At 36.6% G+C, this 24,686-nt stretch overlaps 1 protein-coding gene across 1 annotated transcript in view; it reads right to left on the minus strand.

Moving 5' to 3' along the window:
• Positions 1–24,686, minus strand: part of ASCC3 (activating signal cointegrator 1 complex subunit 3) — a 261,873-nt gene that overhangs the window by 20,616 nt on the left and 216,571 nt on the right. Inside the window, exons 36-38 of the mRNA XM_035888780.1 lie at positions 20,189–20,300; positions 19,772–19,906; positions 1,790–2,014 (exon numbers count right to left, since the gene is read on the minus strand). Coding sequence (XP_035744673.1) covers positions 1,790–2,014; positions 19,772–19,906; positions 20,189–20,300 — 472 coding nt within the window. The remainder of the gene's footprint in view (positions 1–1,789; positions 2,015–19,771; positions 19,907–20,188; positions 20,301–24,686) is intronic.

Here is a 24,686-nt window from a genome sequence, read left to right on the forward strand (position 1 = left end):
TTTCTTTTTTTTAAAAAAAAGATGCCTGTGTATGTAACATTATGTAGCAGTTAACTAGTGCCAAGGCACAGTATGGAATGGTACTCTTCTGAACTCTACTTCACTCTAAAGGAACTGCTGAATATTTTAGTTTTTTTTTTTCTTCTGCATGATTGTTGTTTCCAAAACACTTATTATGCAGTAACAGGATTAAAAAATACATTTCTTAGCACAGCAGGATCAATATTGAGCAAAATAATTATTGAAAAGAACCTTTAATTTACATTTTTTCCAAATATGTTATTAACCCCCTAAATGCTAATTCCACAAACATCTAAATGAACTTTAAGTATGTGATCTCTTTGAAACAAAGGTGAATTTTATCACCTGGGCCAGTTATGTTGTCTTCTGTCAACAACCAAGTGTCATGAATAATAACTGTTCATACATTGAAGCTATCAGCACCATGATTTTATTGACTTGTAATATTTGGAGTGCACTTGCATTCAAGCACTGCTGTTGCCAAGCTTAAGACCGTGCAGCAATAACATCTGTGGTGTTATTTTCTTCTTATTTTCCTTTTCTTAATTTTAGTTTTGCTTTGTTCTATATTAGTGTTACAAGCTTGCAGGTTTTGCTAGTGAAAGGTTGAGGCCCACCCAGATCACTGGACACTGAATTGCCCATAGTATTTTGTCTGTCTAGAGCACTGATTAATAATTTCTCATAGAGTGGTTTTACAGGCTCGACACAATGATGTTTGCAGTTACCGTATTGCCAACAGGCTTCAAACAAGATGAAAGCCTCATTCTGATAGTTGACATGTAGATCACTGAGGATATTAAAATTTGAGCAAACAAAAACCGTAAGAAGAGAGAATTACTGCCCCTACTTTACAGATATGGAACTGAGGAAGATAAAAAGAACGGTTTGTTGAAGGCTACCTGATCTTCAAGAACCTGTGAAGGAGTCATTGCCCAGTTCTGCTAGAGAGAGTATGAATCCTTTCTGGCAGAACCAGAGGGGCAGCTGTTCTCTGCGTCAGCTAGAGCTCACCCTTCCTGCTGTAACTGTAATTGCGCTTTTCAGATGTGGCAGCACTCTATGCCAAACCCGAATTGCTGCTTTAAAATTCTTTTGAGGCATGCAGCCGTGCACATGATTGCTTGTTACCAGTACTCTCCATGGTCAGTTTAGTTTCTGTGCATTGTGCCTGCAGTGCGACCATAAAAGTCACAAGGCTCCAGACTGAGTTTAAAATCTGTGTTTAAAAGCGTGCTCTTCGGCTCTAAGATATAATTGGGAATTAGAAGACATATCTTTTCACAAGCTAGAGAAAAACCCTCTATCTTGTCCCAAATCACATTTCAAAATGTGTTTTATTTATGCTTGGCAGTGACTACAGCGCTTTTGGGTGCTATAAAAATAAAAGTACCCATGGGAAACAGGTTCTTGGGGGTCAGCATAACAATGTGCAGGGAGCACACCCAGGCAGGAATGACTTACGTACAGCATTCCACGATACAGAGACAGAAAGCTGTTGCATATGAAAGAAGAGGTGGGCTCTATGGCAACAGATGCCTCCAACCAGGGTACCACAGTCTTTTACCATAAGTTTACCTCCCACTGTAAAGTGAGCATCTTTATGGGCATTTCTTTCCCCCTAAACAAAGTGGTATCATACAGTGTGGTACCAGTTCCCCACAAGACTGCAAGAAATCTTCAGATTTTTCTATATTCAAAATATTACAACACGCTAACAATAAACAGTAAACCAACAAGAGTTAAATACTGAAATGCCTTACTATACCTGGCATATTCTAATTGCTTGGTCCAGCACTGTCTTTGTATCTGTTGCATAATCTGGACAAGGCAGCATGGCATGACTGAAGTGGGCTTGCAGCAGGAGGTGTGTTTTTGTGTGTGAACTGTCAAAAGAATGGGGATTGACTTCAATTGGAAGGTGTTTTGCCAGTTCACTGTTCATCTGATCTTCATTGTGTCTCACAGGCAGATCTGTGTACTCCTCAGCATTCTTTAAAAATAAAAAAAAATAATAAAAAAATTAGCCATTGTAATTAACTTCATGATAAATATTATTCCTTACTGAGGCATTAAAAGTATATGAATTTCATTTACTATATTTAGATTTCACTGTTAAAATAGCAGCATTTTAATGTTTAGAAAGCATACTTATTTATCAAAAGCGTGTGTGGGAAAACAACAGCTAGTAAAATATTCACAAATATTCACACAATTATAGGGGTTTTTTTTTCATAGCTGATTTTGTCATTAGAGAAGAAGAAAATAAAAGCAGTGAAATAAATACGTTCATTGGATGGAGTCAGCATTTGAGATGACCTTCTACAGATACCCTACCTACCCTGGTTGGGTCATAAAAACATCCGTAAGGTTAGCTATAAAGAAGTCAATAATTCACATTTCCAGTTTTCAGGGTTTCTACTTTTCTCTTTGTATTCAGAACACAGTGGGTTTGAAAATAGCTCTGGTAAGGTTCTTTTGAAATGTACTTTCAATATTCTGAGCAGTCAGTGTCTAAGCAGCTGATGATCAGCAATCAAACCAAAGAGCAAAATTGTAAGTAGGTGCTGGAAACTATTCTCTGTGCTCCAGAGTGGGACTAATACCATTTATGCCAAAATGAAAGCCGTCTAAGAACCTTCTCATTGTTGCAACAGGTAACACCAACAGGTAACCAACGGGTTACACCAACAGGTAATCTGAATCTAGTTATGAGTAGCAACATCCTTGGGGCTGAGAGGAACAAGTATGACTGTTCTAGTAGCCAGAGCAGAGATGTTCATTCTCCTGCTAGGGAAATCCACTGTCTCTGAAAGAGAGAAAATTCAACAGAAGCATCCTAAGAACTATAATCTAGGCTGAAGAGTCTGTTCTGTGACTTAATGGGTAATTTTTTTTCCCCTCCACAAAATCCTCTTGTGCATGTATGCCTACATATTCTTGTCTGGAATGAGTACAAAACTTGCAAGTAAAGTAAAAGTTTTATAATAAGTGATATATTTTCCATCTGTAATTTAAGAGAGTGTATTTCTTTTGTCATAAAATAAAAAGTCATTTGGGTAGCCTGAAGGGCAATGTCTTCCGAACTATGGGCTTAGCAGAGACCATTAAATTAAAGTGTTCAGGGTTTTATATTCCTCTTAAACTATAGATGCGATATTATGCATTTTAGTCTTCAATCTCCAGTCAGACTTCCTGCAAATCCATATTAATGAAATATTCACAACGATAACCAATGCAGAGTGAGGTAAAGAAAAATGGCAATTTTAGAACACCTAATAGAACTACCTAATTGACTTGCAAAGTACCATATCCACTCATTAATATCCTAACACGTAGAACCTCTTTTGACAATTCCTAAAAACAGTTATGTGGCTGTTTTTCACCCCCGCCAGAAACCGACAGCACAATATTTTCTATTTTCTTTACTGGCACAATGAAACTACGTCTAAACTGTGATATAAATGTAAAAGGAAAAATAGGTATTAGACAATTTAAGATTTGGAAAGAAAAGCAGAATGTCATTAATTTATTTCATATCTTGACTGCAGATTAGAAGTGAAGACTGGCTAAAGACAACTGCTGCTTAATCCTGGATGTCTCTGCTAGATCTCTTGTGAAAACTGTGGTCATTTATTCTCTGAACCTAAGGTCACAATCTTTTTAAGCCCTATAGAAGGCTGCATGTTTGCTTCACTCTTTTTATTTAACTGGCTTCTCCTTCAAAGATATTTTAAAGAATATTTACCAAGGAGATTTTTTACTTAGTTTTGCTTTGCAGTTTAAAGTAGCAGAAAGAAGAAGGATCAGCCAAGTCACTCCAGAGCAATTGGTACTCCTGAAAATGTGTTTTCCCTAATTCTTCCCCAGCACATGTTTTATTTGCCTCCAAAACAGTCCTCTTATTTTAAACAACTTGCCTACTTAATTTCCTGTTTGTGATCATTGACTGTAAGTAAGTGAGGTTCATTTTCTTATCTGCATCATGTAGGTAATTAAAGGAAATTGAGAATGGGTAGTGAAGCTTTTATACAACTGAGAATGAAGCTGAATGGAGGGCACCGAGGTCAGCAGAGACCATTATATTTTTATGTGAGAGGCCAGTATGTCTGCCCTGTCCTTGTTTGCTTAGTGTAGGCTGGACAGACTACTAACTGCAAATCTGTTTCTCTGATTTGCCCAGCTGTCCTTGAATAAAGACATCTTCCATTGCAAAATGTTAAATGACAGTGATTGACAACTCTGTGATGAACTCTGCTTGTAACCCCCTGCTACTGTTTTCAGGTTGCACAAGAAAAGACAGAATAAAGAAACATCCTTTGTAATCACCTCAAATGGGCCCTGCTGTTCACTCAATATTTTTTCATTTTAGTTTTCCTTTTCATTGCGAATCTCAATCTGTTCTGCAAAGGCTATAGCTTCAACGATTCCACATAATATATAATATATATCATTTTAGTACACTGTATCTGAATACCGTTCTTACTTGCATAGGTGAGGAAACAGATCAAATTACGTATCAATCATTAATCTTCATTCTAAAGTCAAGAAACTTAATACAAACTTTATCGTTAAACCACAAAGCACTGCTGTGCATTTTTCACTTTCCCTTTTTCTTCTGTTAAATCAAGACTATTGCAGCCCATGTACAAATAATATGTTTACAAGCACCTACACGGTTAAGCAAAACTTGGAGTATACCAGGAGATAACTAAGAATTTTAGCTATGGGTTCTGCAATCATATGTTTGGTAGTCATGTCACATCTCTCGTTCCTATAGGTCTGTGATGGACTTTCCCAATAATGTCTTCTTGTGGGCATTAGATACTGCCGCATCGTTTTGAGGGTGTAAGAGTCCTCTCAAACCTACATTTCAACCTGTATGTGATACAGGGTCATTCAGGAGACAGTAACTTGCTTTGCCAGTGAGAAATATCACATGTAGACCTGCATAAACTCGACAGTTACATTTTACAAGGCCAAAGAGCTATTCTGGTAATTGAATTCTGTTTCCTGCATAACACCAGCCACAGAATCATCTTAGACTCCTGCCTGCAACATCATGTTCCAGATATGCAGCTTATCATCACCCTTTATTTGAACTGTTCTTAAAGTAAACAACTCATCCCATTTTAGAATATATCCTTTGCAGTTCTCTGGTACTAGGCAGCACTTGAGGAGTCAGTCTGAACTAAAATTTAAATAACGTATCCAACATGGCAAGTGCTATGCTCTGCAGTGTCTACAGGGTTAAAAAACCCCCAGATTTTCTTTCTACCCACAAAATAAGTTTGGCTGAAATTACTGATTTATAGTGAGAGCTGAACTATAAAATTATAGCACGTGTAAACCTTCTGAAATATTTTAAATCTCAAATAACTGCATCCTGCTGTCTGCCTACGAGAGAGAAGAGGATACTTGTGGAGCATAGACAGGAATGGGATCAAGGTGAGCAACTAAAGTAAACTTGAATATTTTAAGTTAAGTTCAGTCATGGGAACAGTAAAACTTATAAAGTTAATGAGTTCTAGACTTTAAAGAGCACTTGATTAATTTGTAACAATGAGGGTCTAAAGCAAACCAAAAATAGTTTCTCACATTCCAGAGCTGAACCAGTAGTCTTTTCTTTAGCGATGCTGTTACCGAAACTACCTTAGAACTGACCGACTGCCTGTACATTCCTTTTCTTTATATAGGTACAGTGAATGCAAACACACCATATTTTCAACTTCAATAAATCTGCAATGTGTTTTGCTGTCTTTCAATTTTCTGATGTAGAAAGAAACAGGGGAAAAGCATTCTTAGAAAATTTGATACCAAAATTAACAGTCATTAAGCTAAACTATTAAAAAATCTTGCAGTAAACTAGTACTAAAAGTAACTACCAGAATAATAAAAAAGGAGAAAAGATGAGGATCATTTTTAGCTCATGTAGTAATCATACCCTCTTTACCTGAACCTTGGTTTAGATTACATAAACTTCTGGTAGTCCTGAGTACATGCTGAAGGACTGCAAAAATCATACACTTGTGCATAGAATGAAAAATAAAAAATAAATGGCAATAAATAAATGTGGGTTTTTTTACAGCTGTTCTGCACTTAACAGTAATAATAGATGATTTAAGTAAATTTCAGTACTCTGCTATCAGAATTTCGAAGGTATGCCAACATGCAATTTATTTTTCCGAGTGAAAACAGCATATTTTGATCTTTAGGTAATTGGACAGGCAAATATAAGCTTGACAATAATATTATTATATAATTGGCTTTTGTCTTTTGTCCATTGTACAAAGTGCTTCAGAGTATTTTAGTGCAACAACCTGACCTGTCGCTTCCACAGAGCGCTACAGAGTCTAGGAAGCAGCTGTACTCCAACCTTTAATGCAGTCTGTAACTCTCCTCATCTGGGTGATACCAATGCCACCCTTTGTGTAGGACAGAGAAAAGCAGCATGGTCAAAACAGAGGAAGAACAAGCACTGACAGTTTATGAGTAGCTAGGTAATTGGATAATAATGTAACAGATTCACAAATTCTAAATTTTTCTTTGAGGATACTTGAACTTTTGTACTTAAAAACATTTGAAATTATTTCCGTTTTTTGTATACACACATATATCTATATCTCCCCATTCATGTGCTGATAAAAGTCTCATTTGACCCTGTTAACTGTATTATAAGGAAAATTAAAAAGATCGCTTAACTAAAGTTCTCAAGTTAATCTTCCTTTGCCCTTCCCAAGAGCACAAGACCATATCATGTGACACAGTAATGACACAAGTATATATTATGAGAATTACTTAAATTAACCAACATATTTATGCTATATTTTATCTTCATATTTTCAAGTGTGAGTTTGATATATAACTACAGACATTACATTTACACAGATGTATCCTGGCAGGCAGCTGGAACACAGTCAAGCTTAGATTTATATTCAGAAAACAAATAAATGTGACAAAACATGAGCTTTAAAAAAAAAAGGGGGGGGGGGGGGGGAAGGAAGAAAAAAAAGCCCAAACTGACCATATACTTAAAAGTTGTTTTTCAGTTCATGCCAAAGCGTAGATTGAAAAATGGAATTGGAGAAGTACTTTCTAGAGCTACTGCTCTGAAAATTATATGTGTGTTAGTGATTCCATTATAAACTCCTGTTTTAAGGAGTTTATTGGTAGCCTATAAATGTATATGCTTTGGTCTCTGTTTTATGGGACATAATTCAAACTTCCAAAGTTTAAAATGTTTGGGGTTTTTTTACTCTTAGATATAAAAGGTCTAGGACAATATCCCAGTTAAAGACAGTTATAAACATATATTACTAGTTATAAGTTTGAAGAACAAACACGATGTATGTTTTCAAGATTCATATTATAGACAAAAAGAAAAAAAAAGTCATTTCTACCAGCTTATTGAAACTGCTACATAACACAGGGATGTTTAGATTGGAAGCCCTCTTTTAGACAGCAGACACTTGCACAAAGAGCTTCCTCACTCTGTTTCACACATGTAAAAATATACTTTTAAGACAAACTTTGCAGAGGTGACATTCCAGGTTTTTAGGGCAGCCTGGAAGGCTCCGTTAAGCAACAGAGCAGGCTGAAGTTTTGTAGAGATCTTGATGAGTGGCTAACATGATGCAAAAGAAGAAAACAAAAATTGGCAGGCAAGATCAGAATATATTTACTACGTGATACTGTAATTCATCACAGAGACCATTTCTAAATATGCTCCTTGCCTTCATACACCGTTTAACATCTCTCCCTGTCAGCCGCACGTGGTCGGGGCAGTGCAATCAAATGGCATCCAGCGTGGAAGAGCCAACCCTGCGGTGCTGTTCCTTTCCCATGGGGGCTTTCCCATCCCTTCCTTCCAGGGTCAGTGGCTGGCAGGGAGGAAAGGCAGAATGCAAAGCCCTGTGCCAGCCCCTGCGCTATGGGGCCTAGGGGAGTCCGAGCCGCAGCCTTTGGACAGCAGCTGGCTCTGCCTGCCGAAAAGGGGCTCCCTCTCTGGCACCGGTTTCTCGCACTGGGGACTTTGCCTGCCCTAACTCTCCACTCCAGCTGGGGTAATAGGAAAATGGTCTTGCCACTTCTCTAGTACTCTGTTGGAGTACTCTCTCTACTTTTGGAAAAACAACAGGAGGAAAACAAACAAGATATGCATAGGATGGTGAGCAACATCCAAGGGATAACGGCTGCTCAGTATCTTTTTAAAATTAGCGGTTAATGCATTTTCAGAGATAAAAGATACATATATATATATATAAAAGGAGTATAGAATTCAAATTGTAAAGTTAACCCAATTAACTAGGTAGGAGCAAAATGGCGAGGCTGGGCTACCCTGCTGGGCTCTGTCTCTAAATTTAAGACTTACCAGAGAGGGCACTGGAAATTTCCAGTTGGGCATGAGAAGTCGAAGAGATAAAGTCGTAAAACCCATCAACATGCAATTATGCAAATCTGTTATTTTTAAAAAAATTAATTTATAACTACCTTTCAGAATTTAAAATGGACTCATCTCAGTAATGGGACCTACGAGCACAGTTTATTAGAACGTACAAGTTAAAAGTTCTTACAATTCTGATAAATTTCTCACATTAGTGATCAGAGAAATCATATATAATTGTACTTCAGACTTTTCACTTTAAAGAGACAAGTGTTTGGTTTTTGTTCTTAAATAGCTGCGTACGATAAACACCACAAATTTTACAATTACAGACATCATAAAAAGTACAAGCTAGGGCAATGAAACAGTTGAGTGATCACTTAAAAACACCCTGAAGGGTTTAGATTTCACAAGTTCACCTCTTACTTAAAACATCCAAACTACAAACTACTGATGACATTCCTGATGACCAGAGGTCAGGAGTCTGAAAGACCTTTGCCACCGCACACAGAGCAATAGGAGGTCAGCAATATTAGCTACCAGTAGCAGAGAGTGACCTAGCAGATCTGGGAACTTCTAAAGTACAAAGTTAAATTACAGACCTCTGCTTCAGCATGGAGTTGCTAAAACAAAATGCCAGCACACTAGCACATGTGAGAGGGAGGATTATATAAAATAACAATAATTTGACATGGGAAAAATGTTATTAGGACTTCTTCTGTACCAACTTGAAAGTCGATTTCCCTTTTTTCCCCGAAGTTTCCTAAGCACATCAGAGAAGCCAGGTTTCAGTGTACAGGAAGGTACACTAACAGATAATACAATCATTGTAATTGGATTACCAAATGGTAAAAAATAAGTTTATAAAACCATTCTGTTTCAGAATAATTGCCTTTTAAAATCTCATACTTTACCAAAACACATTAAAACAAGGAATGAATTCATGATTTTAAGTCTTAACTTTCACAATCTGTATTTCATAAAGTTTATTAGCACAATCATAATTCTGTGTTACTTTTTTGGCCAGTCCTAATAAAACCCATTCTTACAATACACTCATTTTTCCTCCAAATGTGTAGGTACTTTCATAGTATTGAGCTGTACAGCTTTCATAGAGGCAGCTTTTGTTCACTCTCAGGTTTTTAAGTTATATTGTTGATTATAAGTAAGCTTGTAACACTTGCACAGTTTAAGGAAAAATAAATGCAAAAGAAGCCTAAAGTAGGATAAAAATAAGAGCAAACACCTGGAACTGGTATGGCATACACATTATTCACGAGAATAAGCTACTTTGACCATAGCAAATAAATATAAATGGAATCGTATAAATTCCATTTATAAAGTGAATTATAGTGATCTGAGAGAATTATTACGTTTTATCACTGGAAATGGTATATTTGAGATTTTTGCCTCTCCAAGATGCCTGACTTTTCCTATTACTTTTCATGAGAATGTGTTGAACCTGCACATTCTGAATGCATTATCATCACCCCATTTTTTTCTGTCTTAATACCGAGATGGGGCAGTGACGCACAGCTTTCTTCCCCTGCAATCTCAAGTCATATTATAGGAAAGATTTAAAACTGACTGGTTTTGGCTGTATTGAAACTAATGGTATTGCACTAATACAGAAAAGCTTTTCAGTGCACGAACTCAGTAATGTGCTAACACAAAACTGGAAAAATCTCCTGGAGTGTACATTCAAAAGTCTGATTGTCATGAGAAATCTACTTCAGTTCCATTTGGACGTTTGTCCACGTTTTGAAGCTGGGCTTGGCTGAATCAGCTGGCTCAACTACTGACTGAGATGATGATAGCAATAAAAATTGTAATAGCAAATCTTGGCACACAGCTTTCCCCGGGAAAGTGATCAGTCATTTTTCATCTTTGGCTTTGATTCTCCATTGGGATCTCCCAGTCCAGAGCCCAGACCCAAGGAAGAAGTTAACAGATCTCTGCATTAAGTTAATGCTACTCTGCATGGAGACAGGAGCAAGCACTACTAATTCTTTATGTGAAACGGGGCCCATGCATACTGTATACGTTAATGGCAAGCTGTAAAAGCTCTGTGTGTTGAAAACCGGATTTCAGATCTGCTGACCTGTGGCAGCTCCCCTAGTGGGGAGCCACAAATGCACACTGCTGCATTTTTGTGCTGGATTAAATTCCAGATCTAGACTACTATGTGACCAGAGACAAAAGAGAATAAAAAGTTCCCAGGCGTGAATACCTGTCATCATGTGGTGAAATGACTAGCAGCCTCTGCTCAAGAGAGGCTCAAGCCCAGAATAATAGAAGAACAATATGAACTGGCAGAAATATATGGGAAACTTGGAAGGTGCCTACACACACAATGTCTTTTCGGCAAGCCAATGCTACTGGTCTCACTCTGAGCACTTTTAAATGAAAAGCACTTAATATAATAATAAAAAAACACAACTGTAAAAGGAAGTGACAGCTGCTGCAAGTAAATTTCAATAAGGGTAGTTCCCTGCTGATAAAAACTGGCACATCTCCACTCATTTCAGTGTAACTATGTGGATTAACATTGTTTGAAAGTCTGACCCAATGTTTTGAAGAACTCAGGAACTACGAGGTAATGCGGAGATGGAAGACACTGATAATTACAGGGGTGGGGAAGAAGGGTAATCACTGAGGAAACAAAAAAGTCAGTAAAAGGAAAAATAGTGGAAGTCTGTTAAACAAACAATCCGTCAGTACTTTGGTGTGCTTGATTTGAGGAAGTTATATCAACACTTCTGTCACAAATGACCAGAGGTCTGATCCAGTGAGTAACACGGCAAAAATGCCCTCATACCACACTTGACCTTAACAGAACATCCCATTACCCAAAAGGGGCGTACCGTGCGTTAATAGGGCAGATCTAACCCTTTCTGGATGGCAAGTGATAATTTTTCTTGATGATGTTCACTGCACACAAATTTGTGAGAATACTGTAAACTCAGTGTTCCTACACAGACTTACACCATGTCTTTTCTACCTGTAAATAAAGGCATTCATCTAAAATACACTGTAAGAGCTGTACTAAAAAATGAAAATTAAAATGGAAAGATAACTGACGATTAAGAGAGTTGCAGATATTTTGCCTCTGGTGTAAAGTTTTAAGAACTTCTTTTAAAAGACAAAGAAAACAGAGATTTTCAGTACCAGATGTCTAGGAAGATCCCATTTGGATTTGAGCTACTTAAATTTGCAATCATGTATTTATACATCTAACACAGCTTCTGTTTCCCCTAGAATCTGAAAATTAACTAGCTTTGTAGCATCTTCCTTGATCTGCCACCCGTGCCCTGAGGATTAGAGACTCCACCTGAGCTTGTTTTACAAGCATAACAGAAAAAATTAATCTCTGCTGGCAGCAATCCCACTGGGATACTGATGAATAATGATATCCCTCACTTGCTGCCCTCTCAGTCCACTAGAAAAGCCACTCTAACCCAGCAACGTGGAAACTGCTGAAACCATTCCAGCTGTGGATTAGCAGGCAGTCAAGCATCCATCTGTTCTGTGTGAATCAAGAGAAAGCAAACACGCATTCTTATAGCTAAGAAGTATTAAAAATTAGCATCTTATATGACTGCATATAGTAAATATTAAGACAACCATATACAAAAGAAAAAATAATCTATTATCTACACCTCATGTTGTTTGCTTTTGCTTGCTGCCTTCAGCAAATAATAAAACAGTTGAAATTCATCTCATTAACCTACAGAATATTGTGCATTCAATGATTTAATATGTTCAAGATAAAATTTCTTAATATTGTATGCATCAGTTGCTCCTAAAAATATTTTGTAAGTAGACATGCATACACACACTAAATAAATATAAGCGAACATAGTGGCATGCCTTCACCTTCACAGGAGAAGGATTTGAGAGACCTGTTGTGAGAGGGATTTTAGCCATTTTCTCACCCTCTAAGGTGAGAGGAATAGGCTTGAGATATTTCCTCTTTCTGAAAAATAGTAGTTTTGGCTTGCTAGTCTTCTCCACTGGAAGACAGAAGGGAAAGGCAGTGGGAAGTTGACATGCGGGCAACGCAATCAAATTGGTGATGTCTGTTTTGACTCTTCCACGGGAAATAGGACAATGATGTACTATAAATTAAGGAAAGCTGTATTCAAGCATCATTCCAGATAGAATTACTTAGAAAAATGCATAACTTGTCAGTTTTCACATAAAACAATTCCAATATTTTGCCGGACGCTTGGCCCACATTCATTAAGCTGCAGAGGTGAAGAAAATCTGCAACTATTTGCTCTCTAAAAGTGAGCTTACTATGTGTCCTGGTTTCGGCTGGGATAGAGTTAATTTTCTTCATAGAAGCTAGCATAGTGCTGTGTTTTGGATTTAGTACCAGAAGAATGTTGATAACACACTGATGTTTTCAGCTGTTGCCAAGCACTGCTCAGACTACTCAAGGACTTTTTGAGCTTCTCCTGCTTGGCCAGGTGCATAACAAGCTGGGAGTACAGCACAGCTAGGACAGCTAACCCAAACTGACCAAAGAGCTATTCCATACCATATAACGTCATGCTCAGGGGAGTCGGTCGGTCGGTCGGTCGCGGGGAGAGTGATCGCGGCTCGGGGACTGATCGCGGCTCGGGACGGGCTGGGCATTGGTCAGCGGGTGGTGAGCAATTGCATTGTGCATCATTCGTTTTATATATTCTGTATATTCTGTTATCATTCTCATTATTACTATTATTATTATTTTCTCTTATTAAACTGTCTTTATCTCAGCCCTCGGCTCTAACCTTTCATTTTCTTCCCGATTCTCTCCCCCATCCCACTGAGGGAGGGGGGGGAGTGAGCGAGCGGCTGTGTGGTGCTTAGTTGCCAGCCGGGTTAAACCACGACACTATGCTATACCAAATTTACAAATATATATATTAAGTTTTTCAAGTGCTAAGAAAAGTTTTAGCCTTTTGGTAGCAAAAATCCCTCTGAGGTAGCATGAGCTACCTAAGTAACTGTGAAATAAAGCACCTTGTAAATCCTAGGCAAATAGCAGGAGAGGCCGATTTCTTAAAGGTTCATCTGTCATAACACATAACATCAACATTTAAAATAAAATTCAACCTTCTGAAGATAGCCAGGTTCCGTCAGGAATAAAAAAAAAAAGAAAAGAATGAGACAAAGAAAGTATCTAAATGTAAATAGGAAAATACAAGTGTCAGATACTTCATTAAAGACTCATCAGTAATCCTCTTATGTCCTTTTTTTTAAACTACCATGCTAAAGGAACAATATATGCTGGATACCAATCTTGCATGATGTAGTTATTTCAGCCAAGCCAATCCTTATCTTGAAATTTCTGTTCCAATCAGAGAACGAGCTACAAAATGCCATCCTCTTTCTTATCAGTTCTACAAGTCTGAGCAATAACTTCTTTGCTGACAGAGGAAAACATTTGTGTGCCTTTAAACAGCAGTCGGCTTGTAAGACTGCCTTCTGGACTACCTGGGCCATGAGAACCCACTGCCATTTATCAAAGCAGCATTGCATGTTATAAAATGTTCAGCTTTACCGTACTAAAGGTGAGGTTTAGAACTCTGGTTTTGTTTCAACAAATGCAAACGTTCTTTCCACGGATATATAGTATATTTGAAAACAGAGCCATATGACATGACTGCTGAAAAAAAAGCCATTTCATTTTCACTATGAATACTTTGCAAAGTATTGGCTGCATATACACACTACGCACGGTTTGAAATCTCGCATAACGACGATGGCTACAATGCTAACTGCCAAGTGGTGAGTAAAAGACTTTTGTGCTAAAATAAATAAATAAATGGTGTGCGGCTGAATTGCCTGCAGCTTTAAGCAGTTAGCTAAACCAAGCTTGCTATCATTGAACTTGCTTCTAGCAGCTATACCAAGGACAAGCATTGATTTGCCACAGATGGCAGCCAACGTTCACGTCTAAGTACAAGACCAGGACAGTACTCCTATCCACCCTAGTAGATACAAGTATAATAGCTTCCTGGCTCATCCAAATAGTTTTAATTGGTGTACATGAGTGTTTTGCTGCTATAACTGCATCTATAACTCCTGTTAAAGGAATTTATTTCCTCATTTTTCTGACAGAAACAGTTACTAAAACAGCTGTTGTTTGAAACGGGGATATAGCCCGAGGCTACTGGCTTCCACTACCACAGCTATATACACTTTCACCAGTTTTTCCCTTGGACACTGCACTGCAATCAAAACAAACTAACAAAAAATAAAAAAAATTAAAGATACTATATTATTTTCAAGATAACAGTTCTTGTCTTATGGCCTACCTCATGGGAAATGTATGTCAGAAACCTTTAACTTCAACTTTAAAATAGGTTTTATTTTAACTTTGGTGAGTATTGATTCAGTTTTTTAAACTAGCAAGTAATGACAGAAGTTGAGTAAGAAGATTGAAGGGAAAAAAAAGGAGATCTGTTAATCGGAGATTAGAAAGTCACGTGTATTGGAGATGGGAAGGTTTTATATTTTCTAATTTTGAATGTAATTCTTTCTTACTGATGCCATAAAAATGAAAGACTTATGCCGTATTTAGTTAGCTGTCAGTGGTGGGCCCTGTCATCTTGAATTAACAGCTGATTGTGCTTTTCTGGAAAGGCAGGCAGCACGCGATGCTTTCAAACTAAAAATCAAACAATCATTTGGAAAAAGAAAAATAAGAGAAAATTGTGTCATGATGTTAGAAGGAAATTACTATATTCAAGTACTAGTCAAGCAACATTCAAAACTGCTCCATCTACTGGGACTAGAGAAAAATCAAGACAAATTTAATGTGTGAGTATTCATGTAAGTACTCTTTCTGCTAAGTACAAGATATTTTGAATATACTGGGTATAGATGATGAAATTTGGATGCTATTAAAATTCACTGTAGCATTCTGCTTTATTTTCATGAAGCCAAACACAATTTTCCAATTTAAACTATTTTATTAAACACACTGTGATACCATCTAGATGTTCCAAGTGGGAACTGATGCACAAATGTTTTAAAATATTAAAATCCAGAGAATATAGATCCTGAACATGGCCATGTTTAGGACAAAATTTATGCATGGAACAGTAGTACTAGGTATGGATTTATTGTGAAGAAAAGATTTAATGGTAAGAGGTAACAGTTTTCTCCTATTATAGGATGTGCCAATGATGATCAACAGAAAATAAAGCTACAGGTTAATTGAGTTACCTAGAATCTCAGAGTACAAACATCCAACAGGTAATGAAAGACAGATAAGGCATTAACAACTTTACTCTTTTGTTATCTATGTATCCGGGATGGAGAGTGCTTGTTTCATGAATCTCCTCCTACCTTCCAAATCTGGTACTCCAGCAATGCCAGATCTTCTGCTGAGTTCCAAAATATTTAGTCTAACACAAGCCAGTGTAACAAAACCATGCCAATTATCATAAATATAAGGAAGAGGTATGTGGATATCAAATTAGAAAACCAAGCACTTCTCTCTGGTAGGTAAAATTCAAAAACAGAAATAAGGGACAACATGCAGATAAAACATGGGTTGAAAGATGGTAATGTTCTCCCCTTTGCGACAGCAAATATGAACAGATATGACAAAGCATTTGCTCTGTAAATAAGGATATTAACCAGATAACTAGATAAATGTAGTAACAAATCAACAAAAATCATGAAGCTAGTGGATCTAGCCATCACAGTCCTGATCAGTTATCAAGACAGACCTCCTTTCCTCAAGGTACAAGAAACCTACATCTGATTTTAAAAACATTTTTGGTGACTGCTGCTTTAGTACAGAAAATGATGAAAATTACCCCAAAGTATCTCTCACTGGTTTGTACCTAGACTTCTGTTTTAATCTCTGCACCTAACTTTTGGAATAAACAGAAACAGTCTTCAGGTACCTCAGGGAAATCCAGCCTGTCAGTAATAATTCGTGAACACTTTCTCATCAATAATACTTAATGCAAGAAGCACAATAACTCAGAAGTGATTAAGCTCATTTGGATTACTACTGTCTGAAGCACGGTTAGGAAAGTTTTAAAGCAAGCTCTACAGAAAAGCATCAAACACTTTCTCTCAGAAAAATTACAGGTCCACTAGCACAAGTCAGTTACAAAAGTAACTGAATCTGAACTTCGCCTGCTAACGGCAAACCCAAGACATTATACATCTTGAGAGGAGAAGGGAAAGCATGAAAGATTGTACCTCATCAATTTGTATCACTTGTTACTGTATACTTCCAACATGACTCCAGGGCTGTTCCCATGTGCCATGTTCCTGTTCACGTTATGGATACTTCAACCCCTAAACCATACTGAAAAAAAATCATTCGATCTTGCAAAATGCTGGCAGATGATCAAATGAAAAGACAAAATAAAAACAGAGAAAAGAACAGATACTGGAGAAGACTATGAATGGTCTTGTCTACTAATTGGAAACAAATCTTGCTATCAAGTGACTCTTTTGGGAGACCCATCAGCACTAGCAACAGGATGACTCAAATCTACTTTTCCATGTGAGTCGCAAAGATTCATTGATAATTCATTGGTCAATGATCCTGATTTCTGAACACTCCCATGAGCATGGCAAAATATCAGTCTGAAACTCAAAATCCTTCAGATTTAAAACCCTTAATACGAGCATACATTTCTGAATTCTTGAATGCAATCTTGCTTTTTTCCTGGTGTTGTTTTAAACAAACCTTTTTTCTTTTTCAAGTTACACATTGACAACTTGCTAAAAAGTTGCATATATCCCATTTCAAACCCACAACGTCAGTATTTTCTTTGTTACAATTGCACACTTCTACCTTTCTTGTATACATCAGGCAACTTGTAAACTTCTAAAGGTTTGTAAAATTATAAGAAATGCCAACAAAAAAACCCCCACATGTCACATCTACAAAATCCTGCAACTGCATTTGAGAAATGTTTTGGATGGTTATTCTTAAATAACACAGTCCAAAATTCAAAACTTTAAAACTGAGTGATCAGCAGAATAATCACAATTATAATCATGTTTTGCAACAATAACAGGCTTTTTTTTGTACTATAGCTACAGCTTTCAGTTCCAGCATCATTAAGAGATTCTTCAAATTACTTTTTAAATATCCTTTTCCCTCAGGATTTTCACTTATATCTAATTAGACTACTTACCCCATGCCATGTAATTCCCTATTGCCCAAACTGCTAAATGCTTCAATAAGAAGGAGGAGGGCGCCAGCAGAGCAAGGCAGATGTAATGTTATTGGTTAACAATAGAGGTGTGAAGCAACTGCTGTAATTATAGAACTCATTAATTCACAGTGTTTAGGGGGAAAAAAAAAAACCTTGGCAATAACTCCGTTGAAATGGCAATTCTTTCCAACACTATATCAGACTGAAAAAACCCTTTCAATTTACACCTTCAACAAGACAGAGGAGTAATTCCACTAGTAATTATGAAAATCAACATCTGCATAAAAAGTAAGGAAAAATTGTTAGGTATAATGGCATCCAGCATTCATACATCCTTTTTATCTTTCAAATTGACACATGCGGCGCATTTTGACCCCTAACAAATTTTATTTTTAGTCTCATTCCTCTTAAGACTGTAAATGGACAACTTCTAAGACTATACTTCCAGGGGAAAAAAAGAGTTAGAAAGAATTAAAGCAAGAATACTGAATTTTAAATCTTACAACCTCTGCCCAACAGTAGGCTCCTAGGTTTCGTCTGCAACTGAAATATTTGCCATTTACCTTTGCGCTTCACAGATGCAAGCTGTTCAAATAGATGAGCCCTGACATAAAATAGGCAGCACTAGGTTCTGCTTCCATCATTCATCTTCAATTTGCTGCTCGCTAGCTTAGGCAGTGTCATGACATGTCCCCCATCTCTACTAATGCTATTCTCAAACTTTGCCTGTCCAAATTTGTCTGAAAAAAAATTCTGAAGTTTCTAGGTGGAGAAAGTTTTCTCTAGAGAGAAGAGATTTCAAAGAGACAGCAGGTGGAGTAAAGCTCTCACCTTGAATACTCAACACTGTATTATTTAACTTCTGTTCACTAGTGGGTATTTCTTCTTAAAATGTCAGTTATTTTACATAAAGCATACATAGGAATTGTGGTTGATTACCATTCTGATTTCAGTCGAATACACTGAATTTCATTTCATATAATTTGCAATGTTTTCTGACAACAGAACAACAGATATCGCAGGGTCAGTGATAGCAATTCCCCTATTTAGGCTGTCTAACACTTTCCATTATAAAAGATTACTGTGGCCTTTATTTCTGAGCTGTAACACTCTGAATGTTTGCAGCAGGTGATTTAAATTTATCAGAAAGAAAGTCTCTGTACTACAAAAGTGGCTTTCCTAGTGTCATAAAATGCTGATCAGGTTTTGTTGAGATGCAAACTGTTGAATAGCACTATTTTTATTTTTCTTCTTGTATTTCTCCTCAGAGAAGTTTTGGCAGCATGTCAAAACAAAGTGAATATAAAAGTAACATACATAAATACTATAAAGTTTGTTTGATGTTAACACTTGGAAATCAGAATGTTAAAGAATTTGGGCCACTTGTATAATGTATATAATATTACAGAGACTATAATCATAAGTGGGCAGAAATAAGTTTTCCTGGATAACATTCAGGCACTTCTTGTTTTCAAATGCGTGTGTAAAAGTGGAGTTATTCCATTTTGAAAATGAAGATTTTGTAAATATAACTACTTAAGTACTTAAAAAGGAAAACTGAGTAAAACCTGATTCTTTTATGATGAGAATGTAATACTGCCATGCTGAACTGTACACTGTGTCCCCAGACTTGCACCCTAAAATCTTTTGCCTTGCATTGCACTTCTCTACTGAACAGTCACCAGACTAACTGCATGAGCAGGCATTATTGGAGGTTATGACCTCAGGGATTGGGAAATGGCTGGGAGACGGACAAGACGGTGTATTAGGAAACTGGTCTTCCCCATGTCTCCCCCACTTCTTAAAGGTGCTGTATTTTCCAGGTTGTCCCAGTGCAAAGTGATGGCCCTGGTACAGATTTAAGATCCTGATATGCAGTTAATTCTTCTGGCACTTTAGTATTAACCTGACTTAGAAAAACCCAAATATCGGATTTTATAGATCCTGAATATTATAAAGGGACATAAGAAGAGAAACAGCTGTACACAGTAATTCTGATATACTGATCAGATGAAACACTTGAAACATCAACAATTATTCAGGTATATAACTCAAAACAACAAAAAATGAAATTACAGATCAGGGAAGAAAGGCTTTTCTTAATTTTGGGGTATTTTTTTATACACTTGTAATTTAAGAGTCACAAGTTACATATCTAAGTTAAGAAAATATCAGTACTTACTGTCAGAATTAAGAGCAATTCTTCAATGTTGCTTTCAGGTTTCAACTGGTCTTTGAACATCCCAATAGTTGGATGCTTCAAATAGTAATAGGAGGCAATGCGGCCGTATGTCAGAGGTTCAATGCTGCGATTATCCTGTTAGAAGAGGAATCAAAAATAGACATGGTTCCTACATGGGTCAATATAAATGGTTCCTACAAAACTGTAAAATATTTTAAGACTATAGGAGAGAACAAAATGATTTAGCATCATAATTTAGCTGCAACCCCAAATAAGCTCAGTTTTCAACATAAGTCTTACAAATAGCTCCACAGACACAGACACACTCACATCTCAAATCGGGAACCTGTATCTTGCTGTTCCCAACTTTTAGGAGCATGGATCTTATGAATCTTGTAAGGCACGGATTAGTCTTACCTCCCCAATTTCAATACAGTAGGAGCATTCCAAGTCAAAGAGGGATTTCTCAACAAGGCTTGAGAGGTACTTATTCATAGTGTCATGGCTCACATCATCCAAGTTATAGTAACTAGATAAATTGAAAACAGATGCATTACATGAATACTTTTTACACTCTGAAGATTTTTAACAATAACGTCTTGTAGGAAAACTTACAAGGCTGCTATAATACACACACATACTTGGAACAGCAAATATCCACATTAAACAATTAAACACAGAACTATTCCCTTATATAGTCTAACAAGACATTCATGATTCTTAAATGGTTTGTGGGAGTAACCAACATAATACAAACATGTACATATGGAAAGATGGTAATTTATCTGTCTATTAATAGAAAGGTTGATACAAACAGAACTGGACTGGCTATATTTTGTTAGTGGGAAAATTTTCCTGATTGTGTAAGCATATCTTCCTGATCTCATAAGTATGAAACTGAACAAGCAATACTAACACGAGTAACAGTGTTTTAACTTCAAGAGAAAGGAAGTAAACCCACCAACGATAGCAACTGTTCCTCTGTCCTGGAACTCTGAAAATAAAAACTAGGCATATAGTGACATCCCTTGAAAAAGTAACCTTACACCAGTGCAAATATTGGTGTTTGCTGTTATATTTCCATGTAATTTTATTCTCAAAGTTAAAATTGCTAAAAAAAGGAATAGTGTATTTGTCAATGTGATTACTTCACATGTTCATTTTCGGGTAAAATTGTTTAAGTAAACCGTATATACTAACTATGGTTCTTAGTTATCTGGTTCTAAGTTATCTGTATGAAGAAAAATGTTTATACGGTGCACCAAAACATATTGTTATGGCAGCATATAAAAAAGACCCGGTAACTGAAGTTTGCACTCCTTAACTGTAGAACTTCAGCTGTACGATGAGGTTCTTACTCATAAAAACTAACCTAATTTCAGGGAGAGATTTTACCTAGAAAACTCCAGATAAAAATGTAGTAAGAACTTGTGCCCTAGATTCAACAAGGGCACCAATTCACAAAGTAACAGTTAAGTTCAATAAGCAGTAAAGAAAAACTGAGCATGATCAGAAAGTTTAAAAATTCTGAATATAAGCAGAGCAGTTAGATCACACAATTTCAAAGTGGAACTGGAACACACAAAATATGCCAATATTTACTGAAATGTTAAAAAGCACATTAAAAAAGGTTGTCCCTGCTCATTTATTTCTGTAAAATACTGTCACACAAATAGATTACTGAGATTGCTGCAACGACAAACGATGCTCCTTTGTTCATACTAGTGGCTTTACTAAAATTTCCTACTGTTACAATGTACTCAGCATCCCCACAGGAAACAATACCACATGCTGTAATGGAGAGTAGGTTCCTTCAGTGTTATTTTGTGCAGGTGAACAACAGGCTGCAAAACAGTGTGCTGAGATTCATTTTAGCTGATTTTACATAGTTACAGCTACACCCGAGTTAGTCTTTTTAACTCCCTTTACTGCCAGTGGAGAGAAACGTGCGCTTACAGAATGCTATTCATCTGAAGTATTTTATATATCTGCTTTAGGATGAGATTAAATGTAATCACGGACTAAAAAAAAAAAGAACTTTAGACAACCAGTTCAGTTGTTGATGCTATATTTGGGCAGATGAATCCCATTCTCTGTATAAGCTCAATTTCGTTTACTGTAATGCTGCTGTTAGCAAATTTCAAAAGATGGAATTGCGCTTTTATATACTACATGCATCCTTCCATGACTGTTTCATTAACACAATCTGATTTGCATTATTATTTTCTTAAACAGTTTTTAACATTTATCTTTTTGAACAGCAACAGCATAGCTGAAAAAAGCCTGCATGCTAAATAGCAGTACAGTCATTTCCAGATTCTTTCCTTTGTTATTAATCCCAAATTATGGGGTTAATTCTCTGATGCTTTGAATGTTCACTTATAATTGGGTAAAGTTGGAGTAAAACAATACTACCATAAGAAAAAGATTAAAAAAATCTGTTCTGATAGCAGGAAAGAGTCAGCTACATCAGACAACAACAAAGTGTATATATATGGCAGCGGAGTTTTCAACTCTGTGATATTTTATATGGGTTCATGCTGAGATGATCTCAAATATTTAAAACATAGCTATTGTCCAAAACCAAACCAACCCAAAAGCCTTACTTATATTGACTAAAAAGTTTTATATGGTAGACAGCCATACATTATCAGCTTTAAGCAAAGAAAACTTATTTGTAGCAAAAGTACTCTGACACTGTTTTCAATGCAACTTAATTTTCAGGAGTCCCCTTTTAAATTTACTGAAGTGATGCAGTAGTGATAAAAATGGTCACTATTTCCATCTACACCTTTTATCTGCCTGACATCTTATCACCGAACACATTTAGGTTCTGTTGATTAGCAGAAATTACTTGGTAACATTTTGCTTACCTTCTGAAAATAATTGACCAAATTAACTACATGAGTTGTTTAAGGATGTGAAAAGATTTTCTATTTCATACATCTAAACCACTAATGATTCATTAGTATTTTTCTCTAAATTGAATATAACACTACTGAAATGATTCCAATTAAGGCGCTTTATTGTCATGGTATTCAGACTTCCACTGTATCACTGCAGCACTATTATTTGCAGTACCACAACACTGATGATGAACACTGATAAAACAAAGGAAGAGATACAGGCAATACACTGAAATTCTAGTTTGAGACTGAAATTTAAGACAGCAACACAGATTTTGTCTTGTGCTCTGCCTAAGTTGCAGTATTTCACACTGAAGTCCTAATCATAGAAGGCATTATAATGCTTTTAAAAAACTATGTGAATTTTAAATTTGCCGATTTTTGGTAATTTTCTGTCAGAGGAGTAAATATGTAGCTGCCTAGTGCAAACAAAACAATGTAAAGAAAAATCTTAAATGGTTTGTAATCTTGAGTGAAGTGGTACCAGTGTGTTTTAACTACTATCTATAATGGGGTAAATATAATTTTGAGCACACCCACAGGAGCTTCTTGGTCACTCAGCACATTTTCCCCTAATAAAAAGCAAAGCCATTCATCTAGAAAGACTATGTTAAAATCATTAGCGAAAACAGAAGTATCATGACATTAGACAGTATTTTAAATGCACAGGCATAAATGCAAGTTGAATTTTACATGTTGGTATGCTCCAAGTATAAAACCTGCATCGTATGTGAGCTCCTCTGTGAAGCTATATTACCTAACTATTTAATTACAGATAAAGAATAAAAACAATGCAGTTTCATGCTCACTGCATTGAATCATCTAGTCATTATTTTCCCTTTGCTATAAACAGCCAGCCTACCTTTTTATCAGCACACCATTTCATTTATTTCACAGTGAAGCCCAGTTTCACAATAATTGACTTGTCAGAAGCTCTAATTTATGAGGCTAGGCTCTGTAAGCCTTCTCCTATATTGGACTCAACCTGCACACAAGCAGGGTTGAATATTTACAATGCTGTTAACAGGTGCTGAGTTGTTTAATGATTCTAATAGCCAGAAGCGTACTGAGAAAGCCAGCGGGATCACAATTACAGGCTGTTTGAACACAACAATTACTCGTCCCCTGAGAGGTGTGAAAGTCAAAGGCAGTTTTATCCTAACAGCATCTAGCACATGGGCTAGACAGGCTAACTTCCATTAGTAGTCCACTGGGGAAAAGCAATAACAAACCCCTAGGTATCATTAAAATTTACAAAGTATGTAAAATTTAAACAATCAAAAACTGAAGGAACTTTTTATTGTCTTTTAAATAATATATTTAAAATCCCAAACCTTGTAGAGCTTAGCAAGAACAACAAACTGTGAAACATGAACTTATTTCTCTAATCTAAGGAAGTGTGGAATTTCATCAGCTGAGAAAGACAGAGACGTGCAGGAACATAAAATGTAGATGAAGTTACACAAAACATTTAGGATTTAATGTGAACGGTGGCAATCATTTCCTGTTTAGCTTATGTAAACCTGACCTGAGATCTCTCTGGGAAATTTTTCATCAGCCTTGAAATGGTCCTGCTATAACTGTCAATGCTGTGAAGTCATTTGTTACAGCACCATGTTTTTTATGTTCAGATTATACGGTAGTAATAGTGACACACATAATGAAAATTGGTGGCAGAGTCAGCCAAAAATATTAAAAGAAAAGACTTGCTAGCCAGAAGGCCTTTTGAAACAAATGCACACAAAAAGATGAATCTACAGCATTCACTTGATGGCAAGAAAGCGTGCTTTCTGAGATTCTGTAGTCCAGGAAGCAGAATTCCGTTATGAACAAGTATGCGGGAAGCACAGTCATTTCTGTAAATCGCTTTACTGCAGTCGTCAACTGTGTTTACTTTCATCAGCTTGTGGCCTTCAGCAGCTGCCATCTTCAAATGGTACTGAGTATATGGCGCAATTGATGGACCTTCATAGCCAGAGAGCTATGAAACAATGTACCAACTCACTTCT

This window comes from Egretta garzetta, unplaced genomic scaffold (assembly GCF_000687185.1).
Source record: "Egretta garzetta isolate BGI_Z169 unplaced genomic scaffold, ASM68718v1 scaffold231, whole genome shotgun sequence".
Taxonomy (NCBI): Eukaryota; Metazoa; Chordata; class Aves; order Pelecaniformes; family Ardeidae; genus Egretta; species Egretta garzetta.